At 39.7% G+C, this 25,624-nt stretch overlaps 1 protein-coding gene across 1 annotated transcript in view; it reads right to left on the reverse strand.

Moving 5' to 3' along the window:
* The window catches only part of eng (endoglin), a 40,885-nt gene extending 17,787 nt beyond the window's left edge, over positions 1 to 23,098 (reverse strand). The window contains exons 1-3 of the mRNA XM_023283779.3: positions 22,968 to 23,098; positions 21,805 to 21,948; positions 7,410 to 7,552 (exon numbers count right to left, since the gene is read on the reverse strand). Of these exons, the coding sequence (XP_023139547.2) occupies positions 7,410 to 7,552; positions 21,805 to 21,862 (201 nt within the window). The 5' untranslated portion in view covers positions 21,863 to 21,948; positions 22,968 to 23,098. The remainder of the gene's footprint in view (positions 1 to 7,409; positions 7,553 to 21,804; positions 21,949 to 22,967) is intronic.
* Between the last annotated feature and the right edge of the window lie 2,526 nt (positions 23,099 to 25,624).

The raw sequence follows: 25,624 nt of genomic DNA on the forward strand, positions 1-25,624 counted from the left end.
AGGAGAAAACAGCTATCATAAATCCTTCTTTGGGATTATTAAATGTAGAGTCGAAAAACATCCAGTGATGAAGTGAAGAGGAATAACCTTTATGGCAGGCAAAATTAAAATGTAATATTTTGCTGTGATTCATACTTTACTGCCAAGATTAAAAATTTAAAATGTCATGAATACGGGATTTAAGATTTCGGCACTTTATAAGATGTGACATCAAGTATGACACGTCTAGAGACTCCATCTATCACAAATAGAGTTAACAAAATGACACAGTAATTATCATGACCTTTTTGCACAGAATCAAAATCTGTCAGTATTCTAACTTTGAGACAGTTTTCTCCAAAGCTACTCGCCAATTTGCAATCCTCCCCATCTGCCATTAAATTAACAGACCTTAGGTTGACAGGGTAGGCAGACATTTTGCTTGCAGCACCGGGTTTAAAAATAGTTCCAACTGCAGTTTTAATTCTGCACAAGTTTCATTCAGTTTCTGTCCCACTGTGGAAAAAAAGTATGTGGCAATTCTCCTTGTTTTTGCAACTATGAAATGTCAACACATACGTCTCTCTTGAGAAAGCTGTGCCAGTCATTTGAGGAGGGCTCATAGACAGACACTAGGGAGGCAGTCTTTGCTGTCTCATATAGACACACACATTAATGAGGTAATGCAGCCTGGCTAGATTATTACATCTCTATGCAGTTCAAGGCGAAAATAGTGTCGAGAGCAAATGAAAATCTGAGCAGAGTCAGCGATACCAAGCCAGTGCACGTTTTGTCAAATTCAGCAAAGATCTCTTCACAGTCCGCTAGCTGTCAAATCTGTAAAATAAGAATCCAGTGTTTGTACGCAGCAGCAGCTATGTAAGAATGAAACGAAGTGCCCCGATCCACTCAATAGTATTCCAACGTGTCTTTGTGCACTTTTGTGTGAGAATGGTGCTAAATCTGCTATCTAATTATGGCGGCTAAACACCAACAGCCTTTCTTCAGAATTTCTACCTTTATTTATTTATCTGATGTAAAATGAGCTGCATTTCTAATTCATGCTGTACATCTTTGTATCATTAAGACTATGAGGAAGATCGCATAGAGAAACCAACTCAGAACTGCTTCAGAAAGCATCATTTTAATTACTATTTCATGTATTTCTTATAAATTGTCCCACATATAGCTAACCTTGGTGGTTGTTACACAGTGCACTGTATATAAAAGCCTATTAACATAATTTAGCACATAATGTAATATCTCATTAACCGTATTCTGCCCATTGTAACACAATGCTGATGTGATTCGCTAATCACCACCACAGTCACTCGATGAATCACCCTTAATTACTATGCTCCACATGCGCATGGGGTAAAGCTGGTACTGCTGAGTTTTATGGATGTAAGTGGTGGTGAGTAAACCTTTTCACTGTGGAATAATAAGTCTGAGTGTAGAGACACTTTTTTTTCCAAGACTGACTTAATTCCAATAAATCCTGGTTCTAATTACTTTTACTTCTGTAATAGCCTCGAGATAATTGAGTTTAGAAAAGTGAAAGAGTCATGGATTTGCAATCAGTTCAATTTTATGACTCAATGCATTAGAAATGAACAACAGCTTGGGAAAAAAAAAACTTGGAAATGTTGTTCCTTGTGAGGCTTTTGTTGCAAGTTAACATTCATAAATACAAATTTCTGCTTTCATCCTTCTGTGGCGCCTTTTGACACCAAATGCTTTATTCTGTTTTATCATGTTTATTTGAAGTTAGATTGTTTTCAGACTGGGCCTGCTGGCGAGACAATGAGCATGCTGGGGAAACAGTGTGAATCCCTAATATTACATTCATTTACTTGCTACCTGAAGTTGCCAGAGCGTGATCCAAGAGAATTGTGATGAGCTCAGGCCTGAGCTATGGAAATTTTCAGGCTCGTACAGAGCAAATTAGGTCTAAGGAGACCATGGACAAATTGCCTGTGAGCCAAACACAGATGCATCTGAAAGAGAGGCTTGCATGCCAAGTGCAATGGATGGAGGGATTTGTCATCACACACACACTCACTGACACAGACTGTCATCAGTGTCTGGTACATAGTAGGCTTTGCATAATGACTTCTGCACCTCATGAATGTGTTCAGTTCCCTTCTTCAGGAAAAATGGCTAAAGGACGCATTGCAGTCCCAGGTAAAAAGATGGTGGCATTTGTTACTGAACGGACCAGTGGTCAGGATCACTTGTAAAAGTGACATGAGCATTATAATAATAACTTGGCACAAGAACCCTCAGGGAATACGATGCATAAAGCAGCTGTATATTCAAGCGACTCTGCTCTGTCTGTCATAAAATCACATCTATATTTATTGCATTATTTGATGTAAAGATGGAACCTATCCTACATTAATTAGTTGGGGTGTTTAGAATTCTTGTGACAACACGGAAGAAAAGAATGCAACTGGGAAAGAAAAAAGGGGTGTAAAATAATACCACAAACAAGAACAAAAGAAAGAAAAGGAAGAAGGAAAGGGTGTTGAAAAATAATGGGCTGGCAGATTACCCTGCAGTGAAATACAAGTTGTCTAGAGGAATGGAGAAGGTGACCATAAAATTTGAGATAGTGCTGTATATGTTTTCCATGTAAACTCTGCCAATGCAAGTATAATGTGGGTGATACTGCAAATATGGCAAAGAGGGCCACAGGCAATCACAATTTTATAATGCACTTGCTTTCCATTTTCTCTGCAAAATATTGTTTTTTTTATGAAAATCTAATTTGGATAGATCGCCCAGGAAATAGACCAAACATATGAAGGTCAGAGTTATTATTATAACATGAGTCTCCACTTGTGACGAATCTGTGAAACAGCACCTTCCCAGAACTAGCGCTGGGTTTTTACCTCAGTAGCGGCGCATGTACATACAGTAAATGCATGAATGGCATTTCCTGCTGAGCTCATTGTGTCTCATACAGAGATAACTCACTGGCGTTTTCCTAAAATACTCCTTTCTAATGAGCTTCATTGTCTCCGCTTCATCCTTTTGTGACTTTCATTTGTTTTATTCTGAACTCTGACCCTGATCACTCACCTTCGCTTCTTTTGTTCCTACGCTTTCAAGATACAATTGTTTTCCTTTTCAGGGTTTTTTCTTTTTTTCTCTTTTTTCTCGAGAGCATTTTTTGAAGGGCCTTTGCTGATGCAGTTTCCAGTTATTCTTTTGGCTCTCTCCCTTAACTTGAATTGGCTCCGCTGGTCTAGTCTCGGCCTCGTGCCAAGACCCTGACTACCCAAGCCAGTGTGTGACATCAATGGGCCCCGAACATGCAGCTCCTCCCTATGAATTCTCCTGGCCTGTGCAGCCCCTTGATGTTTCCTCTATAATTCTCTGTGCGGTCAAACTGTGAGAGTCAACTGTCCCTGGCAGGTTGTAAATCAGTGTGAAAATAAAGGGATGGGGAAGAAGGTGATAAGAAAATTTAAAGGACAAAGAAAGGGGAGGCAAGAGCAAGCCTCCCTTCTGACTGGACAGTTTGGCAAGAGATGAATACGTTCCCTTTCCTAAGTGCTTGCAAGATTTTCTTTTTCTCTAAACAGACAGTCAAGAACAGATAAGGAGGTCTGTGCTAAGAGATCGTGTGCCCACTTTCTTCTTTTCGTTTGATATGATAAAACATCCACTCATAGTCCCACAAGAGAACAGGATATGCTAATTCTGCACAATGTCCATTGCATCACACAGATCCCAAGCCAAATTCCTTTTGTGAACTCCCACGAACCCCACACAGAGTTCAATTATTGTATAAGAAAACTTGCACAATTTTATCTATAAACCGTAGTTAACTTCTTGCAGTGGAAATTTCTTTTTCTCCCACAGGTCATAATGTGACTGGTTTTACTCATCAGGCCTAATAAAATGACGCAGAGCACTGATTCCTTCCTAATACGATTTAAATCTGTTTCGACATAAAACTGCATTTTTGTCTGATTTACAGTCCATTAAATGCGACTAAAGACTTGGCAAAGGAGTTCTGCAACGTCTATGCCAGTAAGCCGGTCTCTGAGGCAAAGAAAATGATCTGCTTGCACAACGGCAGCACTGTTACTTAAAACAAAACTGAAAGTCAAGAAATACAACTCACAGCTACAGACCTGGGCTTCTGTGAGGCCCACCAGATTCACTGCTAAGACACCTTTGCTAATGTGTCTTTGTGTGGCATGAAATTTAAAGCAGATATCTATAAACATCATAATTAGTCTATTTAGCTTACTGGTGAAGGTTTCTCTCAGAGAAAATAAAAAAAATTACAGGATTCACTGCAGCTTTCCAAGAAGCTGCTGAAGGAAAAGACCTTGGGCGCGTTTATTCATTCATGACGCATGGGCAGGCAGGCTTTGTATTGCACCATCCTGTAATAATGTCTGACAGCACATATCTGCTTTACCTCCTCAGATTCTCTCTGAAACGAGGAAGAATGACCAATAGAGTCAAATATATAAAAGAGATAATCAATAAGCAGTGGTTACCTAGCAAAAGTTGTATGAAAGCACTACACAAAGGACTAAGTGAGAACAAACAGAAGCAGCAAACAAACAGAGCAAACTGATAACGAAATGACTAATGTGAGCTGACCGACAATGTTGGACAGTGAAAAATAGGGTCTGGCACAGCAATAACAACATATAGATTAAAAGTTTTCTCAAGTTATTTTTCGGTGTCATTCCCTAAAGCTTAAAGTTTGAAAATCAAAATGACCCAATACACTATCTGCAATTACAGTATGTTTTGTTTAGCTGGAAAAAAAAAGAAATCTTTGAGCATAGCCAAATTTGCAAAACTGGGCTGTTAAAAGGAAAAAGAGAAAAAGTGACATGTAGAGAAATTCCATCTTCCTGTCATGTCTGGCATCTGTTAATGGGTAGCTAGTTATCTGGCTGATAAAATTGGACAAGCAGTGTGTGTGTGGGAAGATGCCTCTTGGGGTTCTTTTTATTTCAGTGCCAGGGTTAGTTTGAGCACAATGTACAGTACAGTGAACTGTATAATGGCAAAAACATAATCCATATTTGTCAGTTTCACAATTCTTCCTTCTTGCCTCTTCTGCCTGTAGTATATCTGATGATCTTCAGGGGCTAATGTCTTGTTAAGGCGTTCTTAGTCTGCCATTTTTCATCAGTGTTGAGTTTGCTCCTCATTTCAAATCAACCTCAGTAAAATCAAAGCACAGCGCAGTCAGTCTCTGCAAGGTCGTCCACATTGTCTTGGTGTTTCAGCCTTTTTCAAAGCAGACACTATGACTTGTCATACTAGGAAAAGAACAGGTTTAACAAATAACTAAACAATAACTCAATTCTATTCCCAGTAAGTGGGACAGCGAGCCTTAATGGGACTTAGTCATCATTCATTTTATTAGGCACATCTGAGCTTTTCCCACTGAGACATGTTAAAATGTCCTTTGTGAAAAATGTCTGTTCTGTTCTACCTATTCTTGTTCTGCCAACCATCTGCCTATCTTAAAAGAATAGTGAAACGTTTTGGAAAGTACACTTAAAACCTTACACTCACAACCTAATGACAAGATGGATTGGAACACAATCCATCTAGTCTAGTTAAAAATGCCACACGCATCAAAGATAAATCAATGGAGAAGAGTGTATTTCCTGCGGTTCTGAAAACTCCTCTTGTAGCTCTACTACACACAATCAGTGACCATCTGGACATAAGCAACTATCAGTATACTCCTTGTTGTTTACAAAGGTTACACAATTAGTATTTGTTGAACAACTTGTAGAACATGAAAACATCTACTCCACTCTATGCACTGATAGGATTTGCAGTAAACCGGTCTACTAAAACAGCATTCCTCAAAGTCACCTCGGGTAATTTAGATAAAGAGGGGGAAGCTGTGATTATAAACCCACTGAAGACTTTTAACACTGGTAATCATTCAATTTTTCTTTCTAAGCTCGAAAATACAGTCTATCGAAACCGTAAATTGGATAAAATCACGTCTATGACATTGCATCTTCTGCGTACAGGGAAATAATATATTGTCACTGACAACAACCTGCACTATGGGAGTACCACAGGGCTCTGTACTAGGGCCATTGCTATTTAGTTTGTGCATTAGTGAACTCCCAATGTGCAGTGGTGTCCAACGTATGATGTATGCAGATGACACAATCATATACAATCATAGGTGAGGCAATTACAAAGTGTCTCAAATACTGACTTTAATAGTAAAAAAAATATGTAGCTGATGATACATAAAATAGATAAAACATACAGTGACATATAACATTGATTACCTGAGAAAAAACTGAAATCCATGTTTTGTGAATAGACAAACTTATAAGAAGTCTCAGACAACAAGTCCTGTAACCTGTTTGATCACGTCACGAACAAAGTTTTGGATAAGAAGCAATAACAGTATCATAACCATGATGCAATTAGTGAACATCCTAATGACATATTGAACTTTGAGAATTTACTTCTGGGTTTTCAGATATTCATCTGGTGTTCAATACTGCACCTTAGAAAGCTTTGCAAAAGTTTTCTCAGAGCAAATGATCAGAGCTTCAAGGTCAACTGCTGGAGGCGAGGGCAGAATCCTAAAAGATGCTCTGCCTTTGCATAATCTGCCTTTTCATTTATTGCCATTAAGGAATAGAACAAGCTCCCTCACACTTTGAAAACATGTAGATCTGTACTTTTATTCCCTTTCTACCAAAAATAATTGGATTTTAGGAAGCCAGTCATGTGGGGGTTTTATAAGGGGGTTCTTCTAATTCTAGGAGCTTCTTCTAAAAGTTGTCACTTTGTCTTTACCATTGTTCTTCAAAGGCAATTTTGTCAGCCTCCACAGTTGACTTTATTCAAATTTAATGCTGTTCTAGTCTATATACAACCAGACAACCTCCAACTGTGTAAATAAGGGGAAAATTAAATTCAGCATTTTGCTCCAAATTCATTCCCTCTGTTTATAACAATGAATGACATATTTCATTATCAGAAAGGTGTGACATGCAAGGTAAACATGGGTGCACTACTTCTTTCTTTTCAGCATGACAGGACTTGACGAACTGTCTCATCAATTTAAAAGAATGATTAATGAGCAGATAACAGGCCCATGTCACACAATGGCATATTGGATGAACAACATCTAAGCTGTGTTTGACACAATGCAGTAGCTTTGATAGTGAAACATTTTAACTTTCCTCATTGTGTTGCGGGTTATCATTGTATTTCTAATCTTATTTACTGGGAATATTTCAGTATCTGGCTGAATTTTATTGCTATTATACAAGACATGTAAGTTGCAAGCAAGACCAGCTTAGCAGATTACATTTTACCCCCTGCCATGCAGATGTTTCACTTGTTCACACTTGTGCAATTAGTGTATCAGCATCTCATTTGTGTAACCTTGACATGCTTACCGCGGTGGTAAAGTTCAGGTTAAGGATGTGGACCTCTGCCTGGTCGGCTCCAACAAAGTTGGTCCAGCAGCCAATTAGCATCTCATGCACGTACACCCATGGGTTGTCATTATCCTCCTTCGGATCACATGTCTGACTTGAGGCTGAAAGTACAAATGGTTAAGCAAAGTCAGCAGTGCATAATCAAGTTACAGTAAATCATTTCTTGCCTCCAACATTCATACAGAGCTCCCTGTATTCCAAGTGTCAAATGTCAACGATTGCAACATTTTGACTCTATCCATAACAATCCTGTCATATTTTGACAGGAGCAGCCCATGAGTGAAAAGCTGTATGTGTGAAAGCCAAAAAGCTATTATTTAACAGACAGATAAACCCAGCAAAGTTACAGATTCCTTGTCTGCACAGGGCTAAATTTGTTATTAATCATTCTGAAAGCTTTTTCCCTGGTCTCAGAGTATGGATGTTAAACGTGTGGGTAGGACTACATTGTTTAAAAACAGATCCGCCGGTTCACGTTTATCAGACATGTCAGGACTCCGGGCTGCAGTCATCCATCAAGCCTGCTCACTCTGCACTCTGCTTTGAGCCTGCTGTTTAACCTGGAGATCCACGTCTCTGAAGGCTGAATTAATCGAGCTGAGGTGTACGGTCATGGGTGAGGTTGGGTATAAATGCCTGGTGTCTGACCTGAGGTATGTGTGTGTGTCCCATTGTGTTAGAGTGAATTTGTGCGCACGTGCGCAGAGTGTGGAAGAGAGGTCAGATGTGTTTTCTAACTCAGTCAGGGATCTGTTTGCTGGTCCACTTCTCACCTTTTGCTGACTAGAGATGAACAAGTCATTATGGGAGTTCTGAGCCAGTCACATCCATCATAGTCTCACTCTCACTCTCATATTCTCTAGAGCTGAAATAGTACTGTGTAGAATAGTCTAACTGCACCTCTTTATCATTCTACCACAGTCATCCTGGGTAGTGCTAAGCAATGGTGTCCCCTCAAAACAGTGATGGAGGGATTGTTTTGGAGGAACATTTGCATTCAGAGAGGTAAACACTGTTCAATGAAAAAAAGAAAGGCTACACAAGGCTACACTATTGCTCAATCCATACCTTCATCAAAACTTAAAATTTTAAGGGTGTAATTAGCTAGCCAGGATATTGTTGTTGCGATTTCCAAAGTGAAGTGAATTTCGGAAAACGCTAGCACATACGTTTTAAAATGCACAACCACTGGCAGGTTTTTACCTGCGATCTGCATCCCGTGAGTCGGATTACAGCCACCATGGTTGATATAGTCTGTGGTCTGGATTTACTTCTCAGGATAAAGCCCACCACCAAGACGAATATAAGCAATATACGCAAAAGCATCCACTGTGCATGCCTCAATCATTCCAAAAATTGCTGGTGTTGAAGCATATAAGCAAGTGTGATAGCATAACAGAAACAACTAATTTTGTAGGCAAATGCTGCATGACATACTGCTCCGCTGACTTTTACGATGTATTTGGTCTGTTTACCCAACAGGCCGCCATCCATCAGAGAGAGGAGTTGGAGTGGAGCAAAGCAAGTGAGATGAGATAGAGAGAGGAGCAGGGAGGAAGGGGTTAATGTGAGAGATAGAAAGGTCAACCGGATGTGCCTCATTTAGAAGCGGAACTAATCAAAGGCCTTGGTTAAGTCAATGTCATTACTCCCAGTGGGGGAGAGTGGACAGAAGTAGAGATAAAAATGGGATGGAAAGTGATGAATGCAGTGAACAACAGGAGTTAGAGGGAGCTAAAACATGTTACATAACCAGCTCTTTCTCTTGTTTGTGTGGTACCCACAATGAGACCCCGTTGGTTCTGTATCACGGACTCTTAGTCATTTGTTCAGCTAATTTATTTGTTCATAACATCTATGAGCCACAATGTCACTGATGAAAAGAGAGGTGCTTTACACCTGAGTACAGTTACATCATTTTTACAATTTCTTTGTCGCACACAACTTACCAGACGCTACTTATGAGAATGTTGGAAATAATAGATCTTTTGTATGTGTCCTAGTACATTTTCCCCCCTTTTAAAGGAAGTAATACAGCTCATTTTTTGGTCAAATTAAAGATGTGGCATTAATTAAAAGATTGAGGGAGGGCTGTATCATTTGTGGAACAACATCTTCACTGTTCCTTCGTCTGCTCAATGTTTAGCTGCAGCTTCTTATGCAAATCAGGATGGAGATCCTTCCATTAACTCCTTTGCCTTCTGTCTTTCCCCCTCTCGCCCCTGAGGTCAAGGCTGGCTTCCTGTTATTCTGGCTCTTGTGTTAATGGGTGTTGCTCAATATCAACATCCATAAAGTTATTTGTCTCTTGTTCTGCTGTGACAGAGTCAACAGCGCATGACTGTCGCCCAGGAGGTCTTGGTATAAATCACACTGACTGCGTAAGAATGTGCACGCGTATGTGTGAGTATGTTTGTGTGTGTGCACATGCACGTGTCACTATTCTCCTTTTTTACGAGTCAACGTAGGACATGAAGAACATTCATTTTGCCCTCTTGACCCCGGAAATGCCAATGGCCTCACTAAGCGGTTTGCTGGTAAATGAGGTATAGAAGAACCATTCCATTCCCTGTCCTCTTTATCTGCTTACATCAGTCCCCCCATTTCCCATTCCATGAGAAGACATGTTTATGGATGGTGGTGATTTTCTATTAAGATGTTAGGTATCAGGGGTAAATGTGAATAGAAGCCATTAACAAGGAAAGAAAATGGGTTCACTACAAGAAGCAAGATTTGATCTTGAAGTTCTTTTTCTTAATTCAAATTCCTTTTCAGTTGTCACAGCCAATTACCCCATTATCAACACAGACTTGAAGGCACTTCTATTTACTAAACACAATCAAAGCAAACTGATCAAAAGCTTATGAAATTAAGACCAAGGAACATGCAGCCAAGATCAATAATGGTAATTTTGCAGTTAATAAAAAGCCTTTGGAGAAAGTACAATTTTGTGGATTGAGCCTAAATTTACAAATAATGAACAATATACTGTATGATACAATTGTTTGAGGCAGCCTGGGGTCATAAATAACAAGGAGAACAAAAAATTCCATCTGGTCTCTTCCCATGTCCACTTTCTGTCTGCTCTTGGTTTCCTAACCTCTGGGCATTCCAGAAGAAGATAGGAGTCTGGCTCCCCAAACGACAGACATCCGTTTTCCACGTGTTCAATTGTGCATAGTACCATTAAGCCAGCGTGCCAGCTGTGGCCATTTTAGGACATCTCAGGATCAGCGTGACACTAGCTGTGTTCTGCTTCATTCAGTTCATCGGCCCGCTTTGTTGTGTTTAGCTCAACATGCTGTATTTCATGTTGATGGGCTTTGTCGGGCTCAGCAGCAGGTAGGTTAGCTCAGGTTAACTTTATGCAATACGTCATCATGCTATCATTAGCATTTCAGCGACAGTGTCAACTATGTGCAGCAGATTCCAGCTGAGTTTGATTGATGTGGAGGTAAGTTTAACAAAGCAGAGCTCAGACTTCAATAGTGCAGTCCAGTCTAGATTATAGCCTGAGATGTACGTGACATCTTATCATTGCTGTATTAACAATGTTAATTTCCATATTTTATAGACTACAGTTATTCTGACCAACGACGCCCCACTAACTGTGTCCACGTGTGCATCCAAGTGTTACCTCCATTGTTTCCCCATTTAAATTAAAACACTTCATAAAAATGTAATTAATTCAGGATGCCAACCTGAACCTCCTCAGTGAAGTTTCACTATCCAGCAGAGGCCCACGTAATTATGAAGAGTGCACTGTAGCTGAACTGAGGCCAGTGGCTCTGCTTGGGTATTACGGGAGACATTGAGGTGATTCATCATTACCGAGAGTCAAAGTTGCCCTACACACCGCTGATATCTCAAATTTGAAACAGTTTGAACTCAGAAGTGTTAAAACCGTGACTGCAACTTGCTAATGGGAGCACATGCACCACGCCCCAGTATGCAAACCTTCTCTACAAGTCTTTAGAAGTCATAAAAGACAGACTGATTATAACTAAATACAGAAAGGTGAGTGAATCAAACAGCATTAAATTGCTACAAACACTCTAGGAAATATGTTTGGATAATTGGGGCACTAATGGCGGTATTACCTAGGCTAAAAAGGCAATATAGGGAATGTAAGCAGTCCCATGAGCATTATTTTATGTGAACAGCCCATAATACAACTCTATTGGTATCGGAAAGCTGTAAGTCAAAAACTTGAAGTGGTGGGGAGTGAAAGAAGGTTAGGACTACAACTGTAATAGGTACCAAAATTTCATCACTATCCATCTCATCAGTTATTCTCACACGAAAATCAGTTTTATTGTTGTTATTCCAATGATGATTCCTCTGCCCTGCTTTGATTTGTCCTTAGCCAATCATCATTTCAGTATGGTCAAGTGTATTTCGGTAAAAATGCTTTGCTTGCATCATGTGTCCTGGAAAATGGTGAACTGCGGTTCCTGAAAGTCCATTAGTGAAAAGAAAAGCAGAACCTGCATATAGAAGAACAGTTCAGTTTTCAATTGACTTCCTCTTTTCAACATACTCTGGAGTGTCAGCATTTCGTTGGTCGGCAGAAACAAAAATCACTAACTAAATTTAAAACTGACAGAAATGCATTAGGAAGATTGAAGGCCCACCCACATCAAATGCAACTTCATGGAAAATGGCATCTCTTTAATTAACTTTTTAAGAAGTCAACTTATTAAGAAATGTGATTTGACAGATTCAGACGCTTTCTGTTTTGCAGATATTGATGTGATTTGCTGAGGTTTGTGTACCACATTAATGGTGTTTTCCAAGTGCAGCGTGAGTGAGAATGGTTAATATATGCAAAAAATAGTCATTAGCATGTATCAATATAGATATATGTGATTTGTGAAATTCTGATAAATTTACTTGTATGACAGGGTCAACTGCCCATAAATTAAGATTCAAAAGCCTGAGTCTGTCTGTGTGCAACACTGTTGCCTCAACAACCATACAGCGCAGAGTATTGACAGCCAGTGGCGAGTCCTTGAATTTAAAATTTCCATCACATCTTAACTAAATGTTGATTTAGATTCAAGGGATCGAGTATTTGCAGCCCAATAACTGGCCGCCTATTCACTCACCTCGGGACAGCAAGCAGGCAGGCTTGATTTCATGCCCTGTCTTTCATGCCCTCCCTCATTGTAAATCACTGTGCAAAAGACCATCAGCTACGTGCCAAGAGTTTACATGCAAAATGAAGACTGGCAAAACTTGCACCTGGATTGCGTGGCTGCATTTCAAAGAGAAAGGGAAGGAAGAAAGCAAAAAAAGAAAACAGAAGGGGAAACCCTGACAGCAAACAACGTCAAGACCAACCGTCTCCCATGGTCCCTCGGGGTAAACTGTTTGTGTCCAGGGTCGGGCGACAGAGTCATGATGGGGAAGGGGGGAGGGAGGGTCAGCAGTCCTATCAGAGTTAGTCAGAGAGAGAAAGGAGCGCTTCAAGGCTGGCTCAAGTTTCTCTCTCGACTCCCTCCACACACACACACACACACACACACACACACACACACACACACACACACACATCTACACACACCTATTGTCCCGGCGTTTCCGCAACTGTAGATTGAGGCCTGACCATCCACAGGAAGGTAAACAAGCTCTTATCAGTGCTCTGCAGGGGCCTGCACTGTCCCCTGGCCTCTCACCCCTACATACGACACATTACACACTCCATGCAACACACAAGCTTCCTGACCATCTCACCTCCCTCTTCCAAGTCCTGAAATTCTATCAAAAAAATTTTGCTGATTAGCCTTGTCAGTTTAATAGCTGAAGACTTTTTTGTGTGTCTGTGCGCCTGTGTGCCAAGTCCTGCTTCCAGTCTGTACTAGAGAGGAACTGAGGATGTGATAGCAGGTCTGGAGACAGCCTGTCTTCACACTCGCTCTGTTTACACCTCTGGGAGCCATTCGTCCGTCGTCTCGTCGTTGTCGGAAGCCAGCGGAACAACAAGTCCGACAGTGGCGCTGTTCGAGTCCTCGGCCTGTGCCCTGTCTGCTGCTAGGGTCTAGTCATTCCATATTCTGTGCTGCAGATTAATCATATGGATTGTGCTTCTTTGTGAGAAAGCAGTGGCCACGGGCATAAAAAATAGATCATATATACATACTCTGAGGTGATCCATTATATTCCAGGCACCATCAGGTATACGGTGCCTTTTTTTGCATTCACTTATGTGGCGCGATTTTCCCCCCAGTATGCTGAAAGAGCACTAGCAAAACACAATTAATCATCCGAGTGTTAATTGGTGGAAAGACAGACTAATTTAGCAAGTTTCATGCTAACTGCGTGCTTCCAAAGCAGACTGAGGCGTTAAGAGATTCATTGCACAGTGGCTGCTCCCAATCATTGGAGATTGATGTAGCTTTGCACAACATATGCTTCGTGTAGAACCAAGAGAGATTAGCTTGTTTTTCTTGACTGATTTTTGCCAGTAAATATTAATGCTTTCCAATATGAAGGCGGCATAGTAATGAAGGCTCTGATATTTCCTTGACATGTTTAAAGGGAGTGAAGCCGAAGGTCCAATCCATGTGTGAATTAAAGGGTCAGCAAATCACCGCAATGCATTGTGCAGCATATCTCCCAAATTGAATAACAGCTTTTGTAATACTCACACTCGAGACAACTAAATATTATTTCTGATGCTGTCAAAATTGGTTCGCATTGGTAAAAGAGGCATATTTTCCAAATGAGCAGCTGAGAAACACAATGTTTTCTTTTTATTTCCATGAAGACACATTCAAATTTATGTGAACATAAAAAGCTTACTGGAGTTCTAAGAACATGAAGGTTTTCGAATCATCTCAAAGAGAGATCTATGAGACAGCTTCAAGTTTATGATTTCATTTTCACTGTTTAACTAATGGAAGCGTGTGGACTAGGGAGAATTCTTTGACAAGAGTAACTTTATTCCCTAAAGCATCTGTGAAAAGATTATTAAGCACCGACTTTGACTGCTGGATTTGTTGTAGTTACAGTATATGAACAGATTAAAATAATCTGTCAGATGTCTCTAGGCTTTTTCTTTGAGTCATATATTCTGCTTTCTGACACATCACAGAAATACAAGCAAATGAAGAATCCGGCGTCCAAATCTAGTGAGGATTCTTTCATCACATCAGTCTCACACACACACACACACACACACACACACACACACACACACACACACACACACACACACACACACACACACACACACACACACATAGAGTCAGACATCAGAGAGATTTCAGCTCTCAAAATACAGATTGACTGGTGTGGCACCTGAATCAACAGGAAAATAGCCACCCAGTGCTTGAATCAAGAGCCTCTACCATTATACAACACTCAAATACACAATGTGCAGCACTGACCACATTAGAAATCTCCCTATGTCTATTCAGAAAGACAGTATGTTCTGTTTTAGGAAGCACAATTTTATATAGTAATAATAGTGATTCCAACTCCTGCTGGAATTTCATTTAGGCCAAATGAAAAATTCAGCGCAAAGTCTCTTCGTTCGCATAAAAACATGACGTGAAACATTTTGGAACATCTTAGCTGAGAACATTTTGTTCAATTGAGCACTTCTGCCAGGAAAGATGGAGCCTATTCAGCTCTGCATAATCATTAATTAAAGACTTTAGCGGATAAAGTTTTAGTGAAATGAGGACATAAGTTGTAAAATACCGCCTTGCGTGCCAGAGATCGAGGACCACCCAGAAGTTTCTTTAACCCAACTCTGACTTCGCACCTTTGACTTTAAAGTTGGAGGTGAGTAAGCCGACCTTCCAGTGGTTTTCCTACCAAATTCCGTCCAAATGTTACAGGTACATTTCCTGTATTTGTGAAAGACCCCAGGGTTGACCAGGGCAGACAGACTGCGAGATAAGAATACATAACGCCATGCCTTATCTTCGCAGACAGCAGGCATGTTGACTTGGGCACAAGTGGTCGCCATGCTGACGAGGCGTTTATCTCACCCACTACTAATGAGCCATTCAGTGCTCATGCAGCTGCATAATGAAAACCAGTGGGCCAGAGGGTGCAAGACCTTATAGTCACACAGTGATGATGTTCAGGAGAAATTCAGACGAGTGCCAGTAGCTTAATTTTCATGATGAACAGTCATTATATAGTGAGCTCTGCCTGCACCATCATTTAGAATCAGACTTGACTATTAAAGAAAATCTGAAATAAGATGGACACAGTTATGTAACACAGAGGTGAAGGCCAGACACAGTGTACAGTGTATACTGGTTTTTTAATTTTAACACCAAAACACTTCCTTTTTTTGTTGTTTACTGCAAGGAGACACTGTTCAGTAGCACCGTAAATAGCACCCTATACAGAGAACAGGGCCTTCTCATGGACAGCTTCAAATATGTTTCAGCACAAAGTGAAGAAAAAAATAGGAAGATAACAGAAAGATTTAGCATACTGGATTAATTTACAAATGTAAAACAAAAGGGAAATTCCTACAGAAAACTGAAAACAGGCCTAAATGACATCCTGCCATTTTTTTTTCTTTTAGGATCCCACAGATATGATCATTTATATGCCACACCGCACGCTAGAAGCAGCTCCATTACCAGTAAAGTGTTGGCTAATGAAAACCATGTGGGAACAAACAGACGGGACGAACATAGGGTTAGTTAGGCTCCACTACGCTGCTTTCAGTATTCAAACAGAGGAAAAGCGAGGCAGTCAGAAATGGATTGTTATTTGGGAGGGGCATAACATTGAAGGAGATTGAAATCGGTCTGAGGCAGCGACAAGTGGTCGCGTCTCCCTGCCACCCAGTCTGACTGCAGGCAGAGCTGGCTCACTACAGTAAAACAGGGGAAGTGGACTGTTTTGACTCTCAGAGCCATTTTTAACATGACGTTTTGTTGTTTTCTTCTCTTTTTTCCTATTACGGCATGCCTTCTGAGAAACCTCAGTCATCTATTTTCTTTCTTTTTTCTCTGTAAATCCCTGACACCCTGTTTCTGGCTACTAATAAATTATTGTTTTTCCTCACTTTCTCTTTTGGCTAATTACTTACTCTTCACGTTTTCTAACAAATAATTTCACTCAGCCTTCATATCTCCCAGTCTTTATCTGTGTCTTGTCCTTTTTTCCTATCTTTCTGTTTTTTTCCTAAATCCCCTATTTACTTCTCCCAAATCTTTCTTCTGAACCTCTTATCTGCTCTTTGACAGTCACATAAATTTGACCCCCCACTCCCTCACTGTCTCCATGAATCACCCTTTATGAATTCTGTTATCTCTGTTTGTCTGTCTGTCTGTCTCGCTCTCTGTCCCTCTTTAAGATCCATGTTCAGACAGCTCTTCCTCCTTCTCCAGCGGCTCTCTAATCACTTTTGTACTTTTCCTCCAGCCCGTGGAGGGAGACTCTGGGGTAGGCAAAAGTGCAGCAGGAGGTCTGGCAGTTAACGTTATGATGCTTGGCTCCCATCGGGAAAGCTGCTGCAGCAGGGGGCATATTCAGCACTGCTTCCCTGCCAGGAAATGCCAGACACACAGTGGATAAAAATCACTAAATACAAAGACTTCAGTCAGACGCAAAGATAATTGTTTATATACCCAACCGCCACAGTCGGCTTCAGTGGTAGCGATTATTGTTCTTGGTTTGGAAATAATAATCTGAAAATGATCTTCTAAGGAGGCAGCAGCATCCAACTGCCTCCCAGGGAAGAGCTGCAAGTGAGGCAGAATCTCTTGCAATGCCCAGCTAGGAAAAGTGTCTGCAGGCAAAAATTTTAAAGATTTTGTAGTATCACTCCACTGATTCTTTACACAAAAATCAGTTTACTCAACATAAAGGGGACGAAATAGCCTCTGAAAGCCTGTTGCATAATGTCCTCTGTGTCCAGGAGGAGCTTTGTCAAATGTCAAGGGGGAAAAAATAACAATGGCATCATTGGGGTTATCTCATTTGACCTTACAGACTCCAGATTTAAAACAGAAAGCCTTTGCTACTTGCTTAAGATGTGGGGTTGGTAAAACTTGGGGAAAGTAGGGGAAAATGTGGGCATTCTTTTGAAACTTCACTGAGACAGCAAGCTAAAATCGGGATATCATGATCATTACTGCTCAAATTTTGGAATTTTAATCCCCAACTATATGAAAAATGAAAACAAAATCATTGCAGCATCTTCCAGATTCATGTAAAATGTATTGAGAATTCATTTTTTTCTGCCTGAGGCAGCTGTTTATCCAGTAGGAAAGCTGCTGCTGATCTTCATTACCTGCATTACCAGCTACAAGAAAGTGTCACGTTTCCATAAAACATATTGGAAATGGTCAAATTTGAAAAATATTGCCTCGATTTCCCTACAAAAAGTTTTTACACTCCCTTGAAGTGTTTTTGACTTTTTTTTAAAAAAAAAGAGTTAATGTGCTTCAGAGGAGATGGAAGCGCATTTCGGAATAAGTTCTGACAGTGAACATTTAACTCTCATGACTGATCAGCTGTCTCTGCTTCAAGAGCCTTTAGACAGCATGAGACATTGCAATACTAGCTGATAAAAAAGAATAATAATAAGTTGCCCAAGTGAACAAGATTCCAAAAGATTTCTCTCTATTTTTCTGTCATACACGGCCAAGGTTTTTTTTTTTTTAATATTTAAGAAGTTCTCTTTAAATTTGCTTGATAGTTAGATGGAAACTTGGCTATAGTAGCAGTACTACAGACAGACAGGAATAAAAAAAGATCAAGAAAAGGCTAATCTTCAAACAAAAAAAAATGACAACAGGCAATACAGTTAGAAATCTACAAGACAATGGCAAGGCTTAATAAAAAAGAAAGACTCAGCTCAACCAATGTGAAACCATCACTGCATATATAGTCTTGGTACAAGCAAACACCCCCAGTTAAATGACTGAAGGCACTCAGATAAATTGTGGCACCCTGGGAACTCAGAGATAAACCAGTAGTCTGGACCATGTAAAGCCTTCGAAGCAAACAGCAACATTTTTAACACAATTAAGCTCACAGAGAGGCAGCGTAGTGCAACTAAGTCCAGTGTGATGTTGTCTGTTTTATTGGAGCCTGACAGAAGTCTTTCCAGAGAATACGGATGAGCTGCGAACAAAAAGAAAGAAAGAAAGGCCTGACTGATCCCGACACAAAGAGAATTTTAATAATCGCGGTGTAAGGTGAAAGACACGGATCATCTTCTTCTAGCTTTGAAAGACACAGGCAGGGCTTGATTTTATAGATATTCCAGAGCTGATGAAAACCGAACCTCAAAACAGAATTTATCTGTGTTTGTCAAATTCTGGGGGTAAGATTAAAAGTTGCGCCTGGATTTATTTTGCCTGTAGCTTAAGACACAGCAAATAGAAAATCAGAGTGAGAACTGAGGAGCTAGGGAGTGTTGGGCTTCACAAGATAACCATAGTCTTACTCTGATTTACACAGAGACAGCTATGAGCCATCCAGCATATTATATCAACTACAGAGTCTTTAAATTTTGATGGATTTGTTAGTGTAAATTTAATGAAAGACGCTGTCTGTGCAGCTGTATTCGGAATAGTATTTCTATCCTTTGGTGTTGCACCAACTCAATAGTGTATTGATAAGCCAGAATCATCTGTAAGTATTATTTTACTGCTGTAACTGCTGTCAAGCAATGTGACTGTGTCAAATTCTTTAATGAAATTCTAATACTGCATTTGCCTGAAGGTAAATGAATATACACCATCAGATCAAAGGGAGCTCCAAGGAGTTTTTATGCTTCCAATATCAAGAAATGAAGCACATGATGAAGAAACGACTGTCAGACTTAGACTTTGACATCATCTTTTGGCCTTACTGACTCACTCACAAGCTCAGTATCTCTCATACAGATACACAAACATGTCCATGGAGGGCTCAGGTTACTTTCACTGTGACTTCAGTAGCTGCTGTAGATTCAAACCGTACTTCAGACATCACAAGATGATTTCATGAGTCTGATTTCACGGCGCTGACAGAGGGTCAAACATAAAAAGCTCAAATAAAGCTACAGCAGGACTGAGCTCTGGCAAAACACAATATACTATTGCTTGGAGTTGGCCAAGAGTGTCATGGGATTTGTGGCAGGCTGCAGGCTATTTTTGATTTACTTTTACTCTTTCTGTGTGTTTACTTCTTCTTTTGAGTAGCTTTCACATCATGTCTGCTCCCACAGCAACTTGCAGCTGGCTGGGATTCTATTAAATAAACAGACCTCGACTCGCTGTCGATATTCTGGTGATACATTTTTTTCCCCCCCTCACATCTCCATATTCAACATCAGCCTGGAAATGTGCAAATTTGATTTCATGTAGCGCGTACTATTGGCTGTAGTGTGTCATACCTCGTGTTTTCTGCTTGATTGTTCGAAGAGAAACGCAGCACTAAGCCCAGGAGACAATGTCGGGGAAAACTGACAAATTAATATGACAATACTGGGCTATAAAATGCCGAATAAACAATATGTGAGGGGCAGGAGCTCATACATATCACACCAGTGTTTTGATTAATGCCTCAGACATTCAGTACACAGGGTCAGAGTGTGCTGCTGTCTGCGAACGGTGTCACAGCTCCCTCTGGGTCTCCTAAAGCTGCTGTGGCAGATGCAAAAAATAAGAGGAGAAAAAGAAAATCCTTGGAGCCCCATTGAAGAAAGGAGAAAAATGGTGAGGAATACACAACTATGTGTCACAGAGGCAATTAAGGCTGACCTAAACAGCTCCTTACAGACCCCAGCATCAGACAGCGAGACTGATCCCCTACGGTGAAAGCTACATAAGGTCAACTCTCCACGCATCTGCCAGTTGGCCAGAAAAATACCTCTGTGTCCCTGCCACCAGCACTCCTGCTGAGAGGGTGTTTAGCACTCATGGCAATATTGTCATTTTTCATGCAGCAAGTCAGCGCTGGAGCTAGATTCAGCGAACATGCTTGCTTTTCTGGCCCATAATCTTAACAGTGATGTATGTTTGCCAGGGCAAATTTTATGCCTTATTTATATTTAGTGAGTGGAAAATGCCACTTTATCTTTCTGGTGTATGTTTGCAGACTTGGAAGTGTAGGGAAGTTATTGGCATTTAAGTGATTCTTTCAGTGTATCATTGAAAAACTGATGCAGACAAGCTAATTTTCCTGACAGTTAATGTTAAAACTATATTGAGTAACAGCAGGGTGTGTTATGCTTTCTTTCATGACATTTAGAGGCTGAGGGAAATTGTACTTTACATTTGCAGACTTGTGTTAAAAAGTTGCTTGTAAGAGGAATTGATATTTCTTTTTAAACTTCTACTGTGTTACAATTCAGCACAATCAGACAGTTAATGCAATGTCTATTTAAAACTATTACGTATGATTGAAAGAGCTGAAAAACAGCTTATCTCTGAGGCAGATTTAGATTCTAACAGCAGAAAAATATGTGTAACTATAATTGCCCCACATGCAAAATTGATGCTGATGTTTTTAAAATTTAGATCAGTGGATCTGGAACATTGTATTCAGGATATTTGCACAAAAAAAGGAATTACAATGAAATGACATTTTTTTAAGCAATGTTTTTTAAATTGAAAACCATGTGGCCACCTCAAATGCCACATTGCTGCAGGGAAGTGGGACACAAACACAGTGAAGCGGCACTGCTGAGCACTGGTAAGAGTGTGAGGCTGGATTATGGCCTGTGGGGATACAGAGGGTCTCTGATCCCTTTGCCACCTTGCAGGGATTACAGGTTTGAATTTGATATGGGCCGCCACATGCAGCCAACAGAGGGAGTGTTAGACGGGGCAACGCAGGAGGATCACATCAAATCTGTGAGCAGCCTCATGTTTTCTTGTTTCTTGTGACTGAACTGTCTTTAAAGAAATCTTTTATCTTTAAAACCTAAGAAACTACACAAATAAATGCTTCCCATGGTGGCGTAGTGGTTCAATAGTGTGAATTTTATTTGGACATATCCTGGTTTTGAACTGTACTAATAAGACATTGTCTCTATAATCTTTGAGTCTCTGTAAGGATAAGTCACAACAACCATTTTGCACATAACCTCTCTCTACACACAGCTTTAAAATCCGGATTTAGTCCACAAGAAGAAAAACACAACAGGAAATAATGCTCTTTTATATCTTGAGAATGAAATGGTGTCAGAGCACAGGACAGTGCAAGATTAATATATTCCTTTGAACTTTCGGTTGACAGAAATATGCCCTAGAGGCCCAAAATCTTCAAAACCTACTGGCCGAGTGGCTGTTATCTACAATTACACACTTTTTCAGTAAATGCAATGGTTTAGCACAAAATTCGGTGACTTAAATGCTAAAATAGAAGCTGGTTGACTTACCAGAGGCTGCAATAGAGATGCACAGAAGCAGAGCAAACGGCATCATGTAACCCTCCATCTCTGTTAACGTTTCAGGTGTTGGGTAAAGTTGAATCTCAGGCAGTGGGGTTGAAGCGTCCTTGTCTGGTGGCGGAGCAGCAGAGACTGTGGAAGTGGAAGAGCAGACAATGGCAGTCTTTAAAAGGTGAAAGGTCAGGAGAGAGGAAGGTGGGAAGTGGGGAGGAGACGTGAGGAATGACAAGGATCTGACCAGCTGCCAATGTTAAAATACATTCATGAGTGTGAGAGGAAAGGGTTGCAGTGTATTATCTGCTGCTGATTAACAATACATGTGCTCGGAATTATTGAGTTGTAACATTAAAAGTGCAGTTTACGTTTTATTATGTGCTCAAATTCTGGTTTCATGCCACAAAATGATCTATTAAGCATTACAACTGGGAACAGATGAAGGGCTGTGGCCACTGCTACAACCTGTTAAACACAAAAAGTTGCTTATATTTCCTAAATTCCCTCCTAAATGGATCGGAATTTCCCCCATGAGACAATCCCACAATATTTCTGTCCCGTCTTCTTGACGCACAATGAGGGTCGGAGCCCAGAGGTTATCTGCTGGTCACTATACTTCTGGCTGGACTGTTTCAGGAAGCAGCACGGCATCGCTTTCTTTAAATAATATCACAATGCCGAGATCAGATAAGAAGGAGACTGCTCTTGTTATATGATTCATATAGAGGGAAAGGAAGAGCCTGTGTAAACTGTTTATGCAGCTCCAAAAGAAAAACATAAAGTCTCGTTATTTCCCTGGAATTCTTCCTGTAAGGGGGAAAGTCTTTACGAAGTGACATAGCCACTAAAAATCAGCTTTAGAAATTAATAAAGTGGTCGGAGTTCACTAATAAACATCAGTAAACTGATAATAATGAAGTCCCCCTGCAGACTACAAAACTACCCGCCCTCCTCGTTTTCCCAACTTTAATATTTGGCGACTTTACGCATCATCTGCGCTTAATTCACCTTCAGCTAATCGTCTCCAAACAGGCATAAAACTGACTGATCGAGAATCAAGGCTTGAAGAGATTGGCTACTGCCCTCTAGGGTGCTAGAGAAATCCAATACACCAAAAGAGAATGAGTGTAAATAAGTTTCTGAATCATAAAACTTACTTTTTAAGTAGGTGGCTCTCCTGAATAAAGTTGACTTTATAATCCACGGGGCGAGGAAGTGGCTGCATTCAGCAGTGGAACGGTGTCAGGACTTTCCAAACTTTTTGTGCTGCCTGGGCGGTGCAGATTTACTGTTGTACCCCTCCCACATACACAGTAGGGTGTTTTTTTCCCTTTTCTTGTTCTTAGTAATAAGTTCTTCCAGTCATAGCGTTATCAATGCGCGTAAATCTCGACTCAGGGAGATTTTATAGCTCTTCAAACCAATAGAAAAAAATATTCATTGAAGCAGGACAACAACAAAAAAAATAAATAAATAACAAAAAAGAGACTTATCTATTTTAGGCCAGGGTTATATAAAAAAAGTCATTTCATAGGAATCGTGGTAATGACAATGGATGAATGTGATGAATTGTACTTTCCACAGCTGACCGTGATTTTTAGACAAAGGATGAATAAAATAGTTTTGCCACAATGGACCAAAATTTTGTGAAAGCATGTTAATGAGTCACAACTAAACATCAGTCATCTATTTTAATGATATCCTTACATTGTTGTTGGAAATGTTTTGTTGCAATAAAAAGCCAGAATCCTCTCATAATGAGTAAAAAAAAATAAAATACAAGAAAAGCTGTAAAATTAAAGGCATGTTTCTCCAAATTCTTGGTTTTAGTTATACAGTCTTTAAATTTTGATATATTCTTATTGTTTTGATTTGGAACAGGTGCACAATGCATTTCACTGCACATCACACTATGTATAATTGTGTTTGTGATAAAAGTCTTGAAATCTCAGTATTATTATATTATTTAAATCTATATTATATACTTATTGTCACATTTGGTCTGTTGTTGACTTTAGTTCTCTCAGACAGGTGTTAAAGTCCCTTGCCAGTCACTAAATTTAACCCCTAAAATCTCAACTTTTTGTGTCAATGTTACATCTTTGGAATTTTGTTGGATTTTCTGCACTGTGGTAAACTGTAGATTTTGAGAAATTCAGCCAGAAACCATTGTGGAAGAAGAACAACAATAAGAAATGTCCCCTTGTGCAAGTTGATGGGAATGGTTCCTTAGATTTGTTATGCATGAAACCCTAGATATTTCAATCTGTGTTTTAGAATTGAATAAAATGTACTTTACCCGACATATTTGTGGTGCACTACAGAATTCCAAGGCAAAAATGTTCAGCCGTGGCACTGAATGCTTATTACTTTAGGCATAAAAACCCCCAAATGATTCAGCTAACAATATAAAGAACTTGATTTTCACCAGAAAGAGTCTTTAAAATTAAATTCCAAGCTGCCCTAAGCTCCAGCCATGGTTTCATTATGCTTGATTTTTTCACTCTTGTTGTGCCCTTTACTTTAATCTTCCATCTTCCATCACATACCTGTTCACATACAGTATTATCCGCAGACTCACATGTAATCTTGTAATCTGGAAGTGAGTTTTTGTATGCCTCTGGGAAGCATTTTTAGTGTCATTACAGTGCGATTATGGAAATTACACAGCCATTATCAGCTAAAGGTCATTGCTATGTTTTATGGTCTATACTTAGGAAACACATGCATAATTTAAAAATATTAGTGAGTCCATATTAGTGGGAATAATTTAGCAGGTGCCATTGCAGGTGTTATTTCTAGGTACAATGTTTTGTACAAGCAGCTCCGCAATGCAGTGAGTCAAATTTTACAAATGCAAAAATTGCAATTGTGCAACCCTAAAAAAAAAAAAAAAAATGCTCATTCATAAATCTTGAAGTCACTATATACTATTTAATATCCGTATCAGGCATTGTTTTGAACATAAACCTAGGCCTTTAGCAGACATTTTGACATATAATTGTAAGAAAAGCACAGGTAACATCAACACTTACTCTCTCTTATTCAAGCGTCCCAGTAAGTCATTATAGTCGAAATGTTTCCATCCTTAGGTAGTGCATATTTTAACCCTGTACTGGAAATGAGCCAAAGAAAATGCATCTGTTGTGAATTTAGAGATGGGCAAGTAAAAATAAACACTTAGTGGCCCATGTGAGCTGTAAATGCAGAGGAAGAAGACAAAAATATATGATTAAATAAGCACCCAGCTAAGATAAGATTTCACTTTATTGATGCTTCATAGGAGAAAGTCAAATTGACACAGCAGCATAAGGGAGTGTGCAAGTAACAAAGATTGACATTTTTAGAAATAACTACAAAATAAAATGTCATTAACAGGAATAATGAACACTGTAAAACAGATGTTGGTATGTATGCAACATTTATGGTCTGACAAATAACTGTGAGTGTTGATGGATGATGGCATGAAACTGTTGCCTGAACTTTTTGAGCTCCTGAGGTGCCTCAGCTCAGCACACCTTAAACAATGGAAAACCATGAGAAAATGTGCCAAAAAATATGATGTTTTTGCTCATGTTCATTTAATAGAGGTTATAGTCTCCTTACTAGGTCTTTTGTTGCATTCTGATTGTCTTTTTTTTTTTTTTTTTGCCTCTTTAGTGGACTGGAAGGTTAAGTGATGGTTAAATTGCTATTCTGGTTCACTACACTTTGTTGCCTTTTATTCTAATCAAAACGGTATTCTTCAGAGCTATTTTTGCAATAGACTTTCTTTGTTTTTTCTCATTTCTTTCTTTTGGAATTCAGTTATTAT

Source organism: Amphiprion ocellaris, chromosome 17 (genome assembly GCF_022539595.1).
Source record: "Amphiprion ocellaris isolate individual 3 ecotype Okinawa chromosome 17, ASM2253959v1, whole genome shotgun sequence".
NCBI classification, from domain to species: Eukaryota; Metazoa; Chordata; class Actinopteri; family Pomacentridae; genus Amphiprion; species Amphiprion ocellaris.